This window comes from Mizuhopecten yessoensis, unplaced genomic scaffold (genome assembly GCF_002113885.1).
Source record: "Mizuhopecten yessoensis strain PY_sf001 unplaced genomic scaffold, ASM211388v2 scaffold8713, whole genome shotgun sequence".
Taxonomy (NCBI): Eukaryota; Metazoa; Mollusca; class Bivalvia; order Pectinida; family Pectinidae; genus Mizuhopecten; species Mizuhopecten yessoensis.
Window position 1 is genome coordinate 253,361 of NW_018407684.1, and position 15,223 is coordinate 268,583.

The 15,223-nt window shown below is 36.4% G+C and overlaps 1 protein-coding gene across 1 annotated transcript in view; it reads right to left on the reverse strand.

Moving 5' to 3' along the window:
* Nucleotides 1–4,169, reverse strand: part of LOC110456366 (putative amine oxidase [copper-containing]) — a 34,450-nt gene extending 30,281 nt beyond the window's left edge. The window contains exon 1 of the mRNA XM_021507055.1: nt 4,065–4,169. Within this exon, the coding sequence (XP_021362730.1) occupies nt 4,065–4,074 (10 nt within the window). The 5' untranslated portion in view covers nt 4,075–4,169. The remainder of the gene's footprint in view (nt 1–4,064) is intronic.
* Between the last annotated feature and the right edge of the window lie 11,054 nt (nt 4,170–15,223).

Here is a 15,223-nt window from a genome sequence, read left to right on the forward strand (position 1 = left end):
ACTCCCATTTCCCCGGTAGATAATCCAGTCACTCCCATTTCCCAGGTAGATAATCCAGTCACTTCCTTTTCCCAGGTAGATAATCCAGTCACTCCCATTTCCCAGGTAGATAATCCAGTCACTCCCTTTTCCCAGGTAGATAATCCAGTCACTCCCTTTTCCCAGGTAGATTCTCCAGTCACCTTCATTTTCAGTATTATACTTAGTAGTTACCTTTTTTAGAGTAGAAAACCTACTACCCCTTCATTCCTCCGCAGATAATTCAGTCATCCTTGTTTCCAACCCCCTTCTTTCCCAGAGGCTAAACTTGCCACCACTTTTCCAAATATTTATCATTCACTTTCATTATTCGTCCTTCTTTGCTCTGAGTAAAACTTGCTGGATTGTGAGACGGGTATACCGGTTATCTCCCATATTAAGATATCCTGCTTGTTTTCATCGTCAGGGTCAACAAGACTATATCATATATAAGTAAATGCTGGAATAATGCGACCATATGCATCTTTACTTACATTACATGTACATACTGTAGTAATTAGACTCAAATACACAGATAAAGGTAAATGTCATTTTCTACAAAAAGTGTTACGAGTTTATACTAGGTTTGCGTACATCAATGTGCCCAACTGATTTTAAATTCCTTGTACTGATAATATAACCAGGCTACAATAAATCATCAAGTATATGTTTGGGTTTCTTATAAGTAGTGTGTACCATAATAAGGTTAATCCAGTCCGGTCAAACATTCAGGTCATGTCTAAATATTTTATATAAGATACATTTTTAAAGTTTCGTGTTTTAGAATTGTATATTAAGTGGAAACTGAAAATAACAAAAAGAGTAGCATAACATGCGTAACTTTAATATAACTAATGTTTATAAGTTAACATTAATAAAAAGTAGGTATATTATGAAAATAGATTTACACATTAAAATAGTCAATGTACAATTAAATTGCACAGGTAGATTACAGAAAATCATATGTAAATTACACAGTTATAGCAACAGACCTTTTGATTGTAGATTTGTCGTTGTTTTTAATCATACTTTTTCTATTTGAAAAAAGCAACAACTGGGAAATTTTAAACATGTGTGTTTATATGCTTATATCATTTTCGGAATAAGGAACATTGAATTTTCCATCGTTGGTATTTTTCATAATCATCGTGCTATATTTAAAATAGGGTATGCAAAGAATTCGTAAAACGTTAACAACGAGATATTAAAACAACGGTAAACATGTTCAGTATTGGGCGTTTGCTCCAATTCAAAGATATTATTCAGTATTAATATAGAGCTTAGTGAAACAATGGACAAAGCTCTCATACAAGTACATGTTCCAATAAATTGAATACCTAAATTTTAACTCGATGATATTATGTAAATGCTAAAACATACAGGTTCTAGAGCCAAATCGGTTTACATATGTTGACACAAGGTTTCTGCTCGTCAATCCGTAACACCTGTTATAGCTCCTGGAATAGTCATCATAATCATGGAGTTAGGAAATCTAGACCGGTACCATGACAATAATACAGACTTAATGTGAATGCTCTCAAAGGTAGGGTCAACGCCTATGGAGATTGTTAAAGGTCATAAGAATCGAATGAGCTAGGGTATAACTTTTGTATGGGGAATCAGACAAGGAGAGCTTTCATTGCTTTACCTGTTTTGAGTTAAATATATCAAATAATGTGATAATCCTTCATATTTTGTGTAACGGATGGGCAAAAGACAAAATAAAATAATAATCAAGTGTACATCAGTTCATTATTAAGATTATTTTATTATTTTCATATATCTTGCATATCCTTGTCTTTAACACAATCTCAACCTTAAGTAGTTCTCCAGGGGAAAGATTACTTTGGCAGAATACATGTTTATGAGTTATCACTGCTGCACATAACTTAAAAATATGCATTATATAAAGAAGTGGTTTGGTATGATAAAAAAAACAACCAGAAAATGTATCAGTATTTACCCTCATAATCAATGATAATCAAATCTTCACGATTATGTGAGATTAAGAAATCGCAATGTTTTGCATGCTAAAAAAATAATTTTACCGGTTTTGATATCACATAAAAATGATTCTATAGAAAGAATATATACATGGATTTTTTTTAAAGAAGTATAAAATATAGTCTACTATTGTAACTATACATATGCAAGTTCACAATTTAGGATTTTGTTTTAATTTTGTGAAAATTGTGCACGTTTTTCTAATTAATAGTATCACTAAGCTTACTTCATGTGTATCAATATAACATATTAAGTATCAAATAACAGTAATTTTATACACTATACACTATCATAATTCATTTTCAAAATTACATTCGCCTGTGACATTTATCTGTCATTTTGTTAGGATAACCCCGTCACTCAACCTGGTGTGATGCAAGGAGGTTCGTTACGGTTATCAGTCTTAATAATCATATATGCAATTATTGTTCATTTTGATGTATCTACATATGGCGAAAACATAAAAGAAATTGAAGTGGGGGCCGATTGTTGACCCAAACGTTTTTGTTATGTCTCGTCAAATTGTGCTTTGATATTTGTAATATTTCACAAAATTGTGATAAACAGGTCAAGACAAAAAGATAACAGAGCGAGAGAGAGAGAGAGACGGACAGAGTACGAGACAGAGATAGAGATAGATGGACAGAGTACGAGACAGAGATAGAGATAGATGGACAGAGGACGAGACAGAGAAAGAGATAGACGGACAGAGAACGAGACATAGATAGAGATAGACGGACAGAGTACGAGACTGAGATAGAGATAGATGGACAGAGTACGAGACAGAGATAGAGATAGACGGGCAGAGTACGAGACAGAGATAGAGATAGCAGGACAGAGTACGAGACAGAGACAGAGATAGACGGACAGAGTACGAGACATAGATAGAGATAGACGGGCAGAGTACGAGACAGAGATAGAGATAGCAGGACAGAGTACGAGACAGAGACAGAGATCGCCGGACAGAGTACGAGACAGAGATAGAGATAGACAGGCAGAGTACGAGACAGAGACAGAGATAGAGGGACAGAGTACGAGACAGAGATAGAGATAGCAGGACAGAGTACGAGACAGAGACAGAGATAGACGGACAGAGTACAAGACAGAGACAGAGATAGACGGACAGAGTACAAGACAGAGATAGAGATAGACGGACAGAGGACGAGACAGAGATAGAGATAGACGGACAGAGTTGGAGACAGAGATAGAGATAGACGGACAGAGGACGAGACAGAGATAGAGATAGCAGGACAGAGTACGAGACAGAGACAGAGATAGAGGGACAGAGTACGAGACAGAGATAGAGATAGACAGGCAGAGTACGAGACAGAGACAGAGATAGAGGGACAGAGTACGAGACAGAGATAGAGATAGCAGGACAGAGTACGAGACAGAGACAGAGATCGCCGGACAGAGTACGAGACAGAGATAGAGATAGCAGGACAGAGTACGAGACAGAGACAGAGATAGAGGGACAGAGTACGAGACAGAGATAGAGATAGATGGACAGAGGACGAGACAGAGAAAGAGATAGACGGACAGAGAACGAGACAGAGATAGAGATAGACGGACAGAGCACGAGACAGAGATAGAGATAGACGGGCAGAGTAAGAGACAGAGATAGAGATAGACGGACAGAGTACGGGACAGGGATAGAGATAGATGGACAGAGAACGAGACAGAGATAGAGATAGACGGACAGAGTACGAGACAGAGATAGAGATAGACGGGCAGAGTAAGAGACAGAGATAGAGATAGACGGACAGAGTACGAGACAGAGAAACAGACCAGGCAATAGGAACAAGGCAAAACAGAATCTTAGTTTTGTTGTTTAACAAACATTATACCAAACCAATCAAATGATATCTTGATTGGTATAGAAGACGAACAGCTATCACATACGAATCTGTAGTCTTTACGTTCCTTTGTAAAACCAATTTCAGATTAATAGTATCAGCTATGTACAACGCAGTTGTATTGAATTATTACGATACATTTGGATATATTAAAAGAATATAAAAAAAAATCCACCGGACACTTACCGGACTCCATGTTTCCCCCCTAAGAACTTCAGTAACTGCTGTCGGTTTGACGACCTGGAGCTGATGAATATATACTCAGACTGTGATGGTGTAAATCTAAAGCTATGGAGACGCCTTGGGGACAAGCCCTGAAATCATGGAAAATATTTACACAAGCTCAAATGTTTCTAATACATTTACAAGAACTGCAGCTAATTTAATTTAGAACTACAAAAATGAAATAGGAAAAGAATCAATGTATTAAACATATTATATGTTATCTTTCTTGATTGATCATCTCTATATACTGTTCAAAAATAAACTATACTATTAATTAGGGTTGCTTCAATACCAAGATCTTTATAAAAATCATCAAGGATTGGTTGTCATATTTTTGACGTTTATTGGGATGTAAACTACATCGGGCTTGCGATATATTTAACACGGTGCGCTAACGCGCACCATTCAATATATCGCAAGCCCGATATAAATTATATTTATATTCCAAACCAACAATATTAGTTGTGCAATGTTGCGAGTATTGTTAATTGCTGTTTTAAAACTCTTATACACACCGACTGGGTCAGCGGTAAATTGTTCGGAACAGCCGGGTAGTTTCGCATTCCACAGTCGTTGTCAAGGGCAACCAGGCCGACAAAAACAATAATCAAGAAAGTTCCACAGTAAACACATCAATTTAATAATTGATTTTTTTTTTTTATTTAAATGCATATATGCCAATTACCAATTTGTATACGAACATGTGACCATTTTAATATATGTTGTTGTCATTTAGCGATTTAACTGTCATACAATAACATTTTAAGACACAACACAGCGGAACATCGCCACTTGGCGGTAATTAGGTCAGTGTATCACTACACTGACCTAATCCCCGTTGTAGTTCATTGGAAAATATGTTACAATGGGACCAGTAGAGTTATCTAGGCACTATGCAGTGTAAATGTAAATATTATTTAGTATTGATCGACATCACCGTTAGTACATGTATAACTATAATGCTAGAGCTAAAAGTATTTTATCTAAACTGTTACACAGAGTTTCTCTCATTCCTCTTTTATATAGGTAAACATGTGTTTCGGTCTCGGAAAGAACATGCGAGCATATTGTTTCCGCACCCAACACAACTCTTTGTGAATGTTAAATGTACTCATTGGTTGTGACTTGTGGTGTGCCCCTGTCCTTATGTTTGGTGATGTAGACATGGGTTTCGCCTTGTGATCTCTTACGATGGCACATGGGGACGTGGGCTCCGTCTTCTTGTGGATAGGAAATGTAGGCGGGGGTTATGCCTTTTGTGGTGAACGAGAGAACAAATTCCGGCCCCTGGTGATGTACATGAAGGATCGGGTTCCTTTTCCCTTGTGTGGTACGTGTATTAGTTGGTTCCGTTTCTCTTGTGTGGTACATGTCGGGCAAGTTCCAGCCTTGTAAAGTACATGAAAGAGCGGGTTCCGGGCCCGTTGTGAGATACATATAGAAACAGGTTCCGGTCCCCTTGTGAGGAAAATGTTGAAGCGGGTTCTGCCTCTCTGTGTTATATTTCATTGGAGCGGGAAAACGCACGGCCAGATCGGGATTCGAACCCAGGACCCTCTGAACTCTAGACAGACCCTCTGCCAATTTAGCTACCTGGTCGCCGACGATCGCCCAAGTCCAGTTCCATTACACATGTAGGCGCGGGTTTCTGTTTCATTGCAACGGTATAATTGTGGTTTGGTACTTGCTACCGTACTATTTCTTGTACATATCAACGGTTCTCACATGTGGTATACATAAAAGAAAATATGAAGTGGAACAAAGTGCAGCGGTAAAAAGACTCTTAAATTGAAAGGTTATTTTTTCTGTGGCGTATGGCGAGATATCCAATGATGACGTATTAAATACTGATTGGATTACCATTTGCATCAAGCTCTATAACAGAGAGCCTTCCGGCCAGCACGTGTATCGTAACTGCGTGCTACGTATTTGCTAGGGGTTATGAGACTCTACAGCTACATGTAATCAAGTATGTAACGAGAGCAAGTGACAACGATTGCATTTAAAATTTACATAACAGCTTGACGATGAAATGTATGTCACATAGGCAAACGCCGAGGAACTCTTCAAAAACTGTTTGAATATTAAATATGGCTTTTTAAAACGTTTGAAACTGAAAGATGTAAACGAATATATATATTACAACTTTCGTACATAAGTGAACAAGGTCATAGTCATTATGAAAAGAAAAAGGTTACTGAAGAGAATCTTAAATAGTAGGACTAGAGAAGACATCTAAACAATAGGATCTGAGGATACATCTAAACAATAGGTACTGAGTATACATCTAAACAACAGGATCTGAGGATAATCTAAACAACAGGATCTGATGATACATCTAAACAATAGGTACCGAGGATACATCTAAACAACAGGATCTGAAGATACATCTAAACACTAGGTACTGATGATACATCTAAACGATAGGTACTGATGATACATCTAATCAATAGGAACTGAAAATACATCTAAACAATAGGTACTGATGATACCTCTAAACAATAGGTACTGAGGATAATCTAAATAACAGGATCTTATGATACATCTAAACAACAGGATCTGATAATAGACCTAAACAACATGATCTGAGGATACATCTAAACAACAGGATCTGAGATCTGAGGATACATCTAAACAACAGGTACTGAGGATACATCTAAACAATAGGTACTAAGTATACATCTAAACAATAGGTACTGATGATACCTCTAAACAATAGGTACTGAGGATAATCTAAACAACAGGATCTGATGATACACCTAAACAATAGGTACTGATGATACACCTAAACAATAGGTACTGATGATACACCTAAACAATAGGTACTGAGTATACATCTAAACAATAGGAACTGAGTATACATCTAAACAATAGGAACTGAGTATACATCTAAACAATAGGAACTGAGGATACATCTAAACAATAGGTACTGAGGATAATCTAAATAACAGGATCTGATGATACATCTAAACAACAGGATCTGATAATACACCTAAACAACATGATCTGAGGATACATCTAAACAACAGGATCTGATGATACATCTAAACAATAGGTACTGAGGATACATCTAAACAATAGGTACTGATGATACCTCTAAACAATAGGTACTGAGGATAATCTAAATAACAGGATCTGATGATACATCTAAACAATAGGTACTGATGATACCTCTAAACAATCGGTACTGATGATACATCTAAACAACAGGATCTGATGATACATCTAAACAATAGGTACTGAGGATACATCTAAACAATAGGTACTGATGATACATCTAAACAACATGATCTGAGGATACATCTAAACAACAGGTACTGAGGATACATCTAAACAACAGGAACTGAGGATAATCTAAACAACAGGATCTGATGATACATCTAAACAATAGGTACTGATGATACATCAAAACAACAGGAACTCAGGATACAGCTTAACAATAGGTAATGATGATACATCTAAACAACATGATCTGAGGACACATCTAAACAATTAGTACTGAGGATACATCTAAAGAACAGGATCTGAAGATACATCTAAACAACAGGATCTGAGGATACATCTAAACAACAGGATCTAAAGATACATCTAAACAACAGGATCTGAGGATACATCTAAACAACAGGATCTGAGGATACATCTAAACAACAGGATCTGAGGATTCATCTAAACAACAGGATCTGAGGATACATCTAAACAACAGGATCTGAGGATACATCTAAACAACAGGAACTCAGGATACAGCTTAACAATAGGTAATGATGATACATCTAAACAACAGGAACTCAGGAAACAGCTTAACAATAGGTAATGATGATACATCTAAACAACATGATCTGAGGACACATCTAAACAACAGGTACTGAGGATACATCTAAACAACAGGATCTGAGGATTCATCTAAACAACAGGATCTGAGGATTCATCTAAACAACAGGATCTGAGGATACATCTAAACAACAGGATCTGAGGATACATCTAAACAACAGGATCTGAGGATACATCTAAACAACAGGATCTGAGGATACATCTTAACAACAGGATCTGAGGATACATCTTAACAACAGGATCTGAGGATACATCTTAACAACAGGATCTGAGGATACATATAAACAACAGGTACTGAGTATAAATCTAAACAATAGGTACTGAGTAGAAATCTAAACAATAGGATCTGAGGAAAAATCTAAACAATAGGTACTGAGGGGGAACTTAACTGAGGAAATGTGTAAACAATAAGTTCTGAGGTACATTATTTTTAGCAGGAAAATGCAGCAAAGCTGCTGAACACAATATATTTTGATAAAAGTCACTATCTGCCAACTGGAGGAAAGGACCCTGCATACTTGAATGTATTATTCTATAATTTTCGCTAATGACATTATTTTTATCGTTCAGAATATTTTTTCACTCTCAATATCCTCACATGTTGCACTATTGCCACTCAATAATTATCATAAGGCACGGAAATGTACATGTTTAACTGCACGTTTAAAATGTCAACGTTAGTTTCAGTGTTTTTAGTTTTGCATCACAACTGGGTCTTCGGTTCAAAGCCTACTTGGGGCAGTCGCCAGGTTCTGGCCTCAGGTCCATGTTTTCTTCTCCATGAAGTTCGTTTTTCACCAAACACCAAAACCGTTCATGTCCTTAAATGAACATAGCTGTTAACAGGACCCAAACAAACCAAATTATTTTTGTTTTGCCGCTACCGGTCATCGTACTTGTGCTTTTAAGCAATGACCCTGCCGTGAGATACTCGACCACCCCGAATCTAGAACTGGGTGGTCAAGGACATCAATATACCACCAGCCACTAGCGAGTGGTATCGGTGACTTTTTATATATGTAAACATCTTTTGAAGCCGGAGAAATAGTTGGTCTGTTAAATTACTATTTTGATATGGTCAGGTCACTTATCTATTTACATCTGTTTTTAATAGCTTAAGCCCCTTAGGTAACGCATTAGGTACTGGAGAAAATGTGACAAGCATGAGAGGGGCGATGGAGGAGCTTGTAGTCGCTGTCTTACAAACTCAAGTACATAGTTAAAGATAAGTCTTACTCTGTTTTACTGCCCTATTACTGAATAGCTTGTACAGCCAGGGCCTGTGAAGATTGTATTTGACCCTTGTCAGTTAACTACACTATTAGTTAGGTTCGGTGACATCCCGTGGTTAATTACTTTGAATGACTAGCTCTACAATAGAATAGATATAATAAGATTTGTTAGTAACATACCAATAAATAAAGTAACATGGGTTTCCGACCGGAACGGTATTAATCTACATTATTGAAATGTTCAGGTCGTCATATCAATGACATATTTAACGTTGTGTGGTTAGATATTAGAATAGAAATATAAGGACGTTACATCTTACACATCGTTTCAACTCTTGTATTCTATTTTAGTTCAGGAGGTTTATTACTACTGTCATAATCCTGCTATCTCTTTGTGTCGAATATGAATTGCAAATTCGTCGATGTAAGCGGAAACTATGTGTTTTCTTTTCTTTGTTTTCTTTTTACACTGTTCCATTGTAACAATAAATACCAAACTTTACAAACAAACTATCTTGGTTCTGGCTATACGATATATAATCTGGTGTAGTGTTTTTTTCACCTTGCAATTTTGTTACAAAATAGGTTATTTAGAAACGTTATGAAAAAAATGTGATAAAACAAAACCCTCCGACTTGTTCACGTTCCATCTGACATAAGCTTTTATTAACTTAAAATTTGTACATGTTTAAAGCTCGTTTAAGACCTTCTTGCAATTTTATGTGGATTTCAGGCGTTATTTGTACATGTACACTTCTATTAGCCTTCTTGCTATCTTAAGCATCATTGGTACTGTGATTTCTTTACGGTCGATGTAATATAGCGGTACGTAAAGACCGGACAGATCCCTTATCTAGGACATTGATGTCTATAAGACTATATGCAAATTACAAATACAACAATTCTGATCTATTTTTTACCATGTTTTATTTCCAGATAAATATCACAAAATATCCTGAACATTAACGGTTCAGTTCAGTTCTTTATTACCCTGAACCTTACGGCTATCAGTTCAAAATACACATATGAACAAGGATAACAATACAATCACTCACAGCCATATCGATACACACCCACAAATACACACACGCCCACAAATACACACACACATATCCATTGGTATAGTGTAGAGAGACATTCCTCTTTATATTGGTACATGGTCTTTCTTTTCTTATTACTCAGTTTAATATATTTGGCTAAATTTGTTAACTGTTTTTTGTTCATTATCTGTTTCCATAAGTTGAATAAATTTATACGTGCTAGGTCTTTCATAGTAATATTTCTTAAAAACACGCTTTCTTAAATCTACAAAACATTCACATTTTAATATAAAATGAAATTCATCTTTGAGTTGATTTTTTTTTGAGTTTACCATTAAAATTCATGAATATACCCAGGTAATTAAATTCATCTACAATATTTAATACACCTCCATCAAAGTACCACTTATCTTCTTCTCTTAATTTACCTCCGTTACGGAAAACCATCACCTTAGTTTTAGAAGTATTAACCGTAAGATTCCATTTATTTGTATAAAGTACACCATATCGTCTGCTTACATCATTAAAAATAAATTAATAGTTTGTAGCTCTATAGAAGGACACCCCTCTGTTAAAAAAACAATTTCGCAATCATTGACACAATAGGAAAACAATAGAGGAGACATAAATACCCCTTGAAATAATCCATTTTTATATTGAAAAGAATCTGACATGTTTTCGTTATACTTTACACAAAATTTTACATCTCTGCACAAAGAACGTAAAATATTCAACATCTTTCCTTCTATACCTTATTTGATAAGTTTGTAACGAGTATAATGGTACCAACTCGGGAATAATTGCAGATTGATATATTACAGGATAGCCTGTTCGAACATGTATAGCACTGCGGATTGATATATTAAAGGTAAGCATGTCCGCACATTTATAGCACTGCGGATTGATATATTAAAGGAAAGCCTGTTCGCACATTTATAGCACTGCGGATTGATATATTAAAGGATAGTCTGTTACCACATCTATAGCACTGCAGATTGATATATTAAAGGTAAGCATGTCCGCACATTTATAGCACTGCGGATTGATATATTAAAGGATAGCCTGTTACCGCATTTGTAGCACTGCGGATTGATATATTAAAGGTAAGTATGTCCGCACATTTATAGCACTTCGGGTTGATATATTAAAGGATAGCCTGTTACCACATTTGTAGCAATGCGGATTGATATATTAAAGGTAAGCATGTCCGCACATGTATAGCACTGCGGATTGATATATTAAAGGAAATCCTGTTTCCACCTTTATAGCACTGCGGATTGACAGGTTCCTTTATAAACGATATTCCTGTAGGTCTAAATGCTACAATCCGTTTATTTGCAGACGACACTATTGCATATCTAGTTAGCAAGTCAAACAGTGATGCTGAAACACTTCAAAAAGATCTTGACAAACTAGCACTCTTGGAAAATATATGGAAAATGATCTTCCACCCAAACAAATGCAATGTGTTGTCAGTGACTAAAAACAAAACTCCAATAGTCCATAATTATACTTTACATGCACACATACTGGAACATCTTAGTCAGGCCAAGTATCTGGGTGTAACACTATCATCTGACCTTAAATGGGATTCACATATAAATACTATCTGCCCAAAAGCAAATTCTACGCTAGGCTTTTTTGGACGAAATCTTAAGATTGGCTCAACATCAGCCAAAGTACAGGCATACAAATCATTAGTTCGACCATCACTTGAGTATGCCTGTACAGTATGGGACCCTCACACCCAAACAAATATTGACAAGTTGGAAATGGTCCAGCGAAGGGCAGCGCGCTATGTGCTCAATAAGCACAGGTACAACCATCGTACCTCCAGTGTGTCAGAAATGTTGGACCACCTAAAGCTGCGCCCTCTAGCAGATAGACGTAGAGATGCTCGTCTGACCATGCTTCATAACATTGTAAACCAGAAAGTCGCTATCGTAAAATCAGACAGATTAATCCCTACAGTTAGAAAATCCCGAACAAACCACAAGTTTTCGTATCAAATTCCCCACTCAAAAACCCAGACCAGAAAGGCATCATTCTTCCCTCGAACTATACCCGAGTGGAATAAACTCCCACCTGACATTATTTCGAGCCCCACAACGGAATTATTCAAATCAGCCCTCTACCGTTACTTTTCAAACGCAAATTAGACCATCTCGTATCTTTTAAAAACAATCTCTTTCCTTGTTTCACTCCTCGTCTGCCATTTTATCTTCAAATGGTTGAAGTTGGTCAGTACCATTTAGAAGTAGAAGAAAGGAATTCCTGTCCGCACATTTATAGCAATGGGGATTGATATATTAAAGGATAGCCTGTTAGGACATCTGTAGCACTGCAGATTGATATATCAAAGGGAATCCTGTCCGCACATTTATAGCACTGCGGATTGATAGGTTAAAGGATAGCCTGTCCGCACATTTATAGCACTGCAGATTGATAGGTTAAAGGATAGCCTGTCCGCACATTTATAGCAATGCGGATTGATATATTAAAGGGAATGCTGTCATCACCTTCATAGCACTGCAAATTGATATATTAAAGGGAATCATGTCCGCACATTTATAGCACTGCGAATTGATATATTAAAGGTAAGCCTGTCCGCACATTTAATTGAAGAAAATCCTGCCCGCACATTTGTAGCACTGCCGATTGATATATTAAAGGTAAGCCTGTCCGCACATTTGTAGCACTGCGGATTGATATATTAAAGGTAAGCCAGTCCGCACAGTTATAGCACTGCGGATTGATATATTAAAAGGAAAGTCTTTTCGCACATTTAAAGTAGTGTGGATTGATATATTTTAGGAAATCTTGTCCGCACATTTATATTACGGATAAATATATTAAAGGAAAGCCTGTCCGCACAATTTTAATTATTACGGTTTGACATATTCAAGAAAAGTCTGTCCACAGACGATGATTTTAGAAGTGTATTGATGATAAACACATGCGACACACTCAGGCTTATTACCAGGGAATTTGCAGAGGAAATACTGTTCGCAATTTATACATGTAGCACTGCGGATAGATATATCAAAGGGAAGCCTTTTCGCACAGTTATAGCATAGCGGATTGATATATCAAATGAAAATCTTATTACACATTTATAGTACTGTGGAATGATATATTAAAGGAAAGCCTGCCCGCACATTTGTAGCTTTATATCACTGCGAATTGATACATGAAAGGAAAGCCTAATTACACATGTGTAGTACTGCGGATTGATATATTGGAATTAATTGGAATTAATGTATGGTTGTTATTTACAGATATGGAAAGCACGAGGGCATAGAGCAATAATGGTTGGCCAGACAAAAAGGTTGTCAATTCCATAAATAAAAAGTAACGCGTACTTTAGGGGAAAAGAGATTGTCGACCTGTATCCATAGGTTTAATTCCAGGCATTTAGATGTTTATATTAATATTTAGAGCCTTTTAAGTTTTGTTAGATAATTCTGACCAAGGCATGCAATTGTGAATATTTTGATAGTAAAAATAATCTGTATAAGAGTAAAAGAGGCTCTTTTAGAAAGTAGATACCATTTTTAAAACCGTGATACACGTATAATTAACTGACACCTACAATAGAAGTAAAGCACTCCTGGAGGGCTGGACCACGAAATATTTTATTTCACGGGAAGCTCATTATGTTTCATGTGTGAGGCACGCCTGTCGGATGTGTAAATGATGTCCATCGAGTGACGATAGAACTAGTGTTCCGATCCATTTGAGTGACTTAATATTCACGTCTAACTTACAGCACTTGAAAACGCTGGTTATACTTGAAAAACAACTCCTGAGAATGGATATATGGGAACTCAGCATAATGAGCTGATTCGTACGACCCTCGCCCCTACACAGCTTACTGACACCTACATTGTTAAAAACAAGGTCATTTACTGACTGCCATAAATGAATATGTTGTTTTCTCTTCCAAATCCAATGATATTTATTTGCAATTTCCAGTTTGTTTTCCTTTTAAGAAATACTTTTTAAGCAAAAAAACGAACAAAATCATCGTCACTATCACTTTTTCAATCGGCCTGTTCAGCTTTATACCAACAAATTATTGGCTTGTACAACATGAAAACAAACAAAAGCAGCGGCATTTTTTTCTCTCGAAAGAATATCGATTTGTACAGCATACAAAGACATTTGTTAACAAATGCCACCTGTGTTAAATATGTGACTGTCAGAATTAGCCGACTGAATGTGCCAAAGCCTTTAAACATTGTTATATAAAGGCCTGACGCAGCTGTATGTTCACAAACTTATCTTATTACGCATGGTGTTTTATATCTATAGTGGTTGTGTTTTCGTTTACAGATGTTTACATATAAGAAACAAAAGAAGTACATTTATCAGTTATAATTATAGTGTTAACTGTACGAGTTGCTGCATTAAACATAAAACCGTAGAGTATGGCTTCATTTCGTCAATATTTAGCTGAATTCATATTTGTTAGTACATAGTTTTATATCATAATTTTTCCATGTTAAGCGTCCAAGACTGACACAATTCCTTAAATGGCGTATAAATGGCACCTAGTGAATAATAAGCGAAACTCCTCAGCGTCTCAAATTGGATCAAGTCTCCAGTCCATCTGAGGTGGCCACTCGATTTTATCCAACTGCACGTGCTCGTGATGAGAACAAACCCTGAATACACAGTTTATCGTCAATACATTACTACCTTATGTAATTCTAGATTGATAAGCAATCAACTAAACACGTAATTGTCCAAATGACTTCTTGGCTCCATAATCATCGATCTTAATAACCTCGGTCTGTGAAAAACGTAAAACCACGAACCTTAAAATTATGAAGAAGAATTGTTTCAAAATAATTTTATCGTCATTGGCTTATAGATGTGTATGTTAAAAATGCTGTTGTTAATCTCACAATATTTTTTCGTAACTTTATCTTGATTTGTTTATAACAGACTATTTGTTTACGCGGATCGCTTTTGTGAAGTAACTATTTCCAGAGCAGGACGCCACCTTGCATGAGCA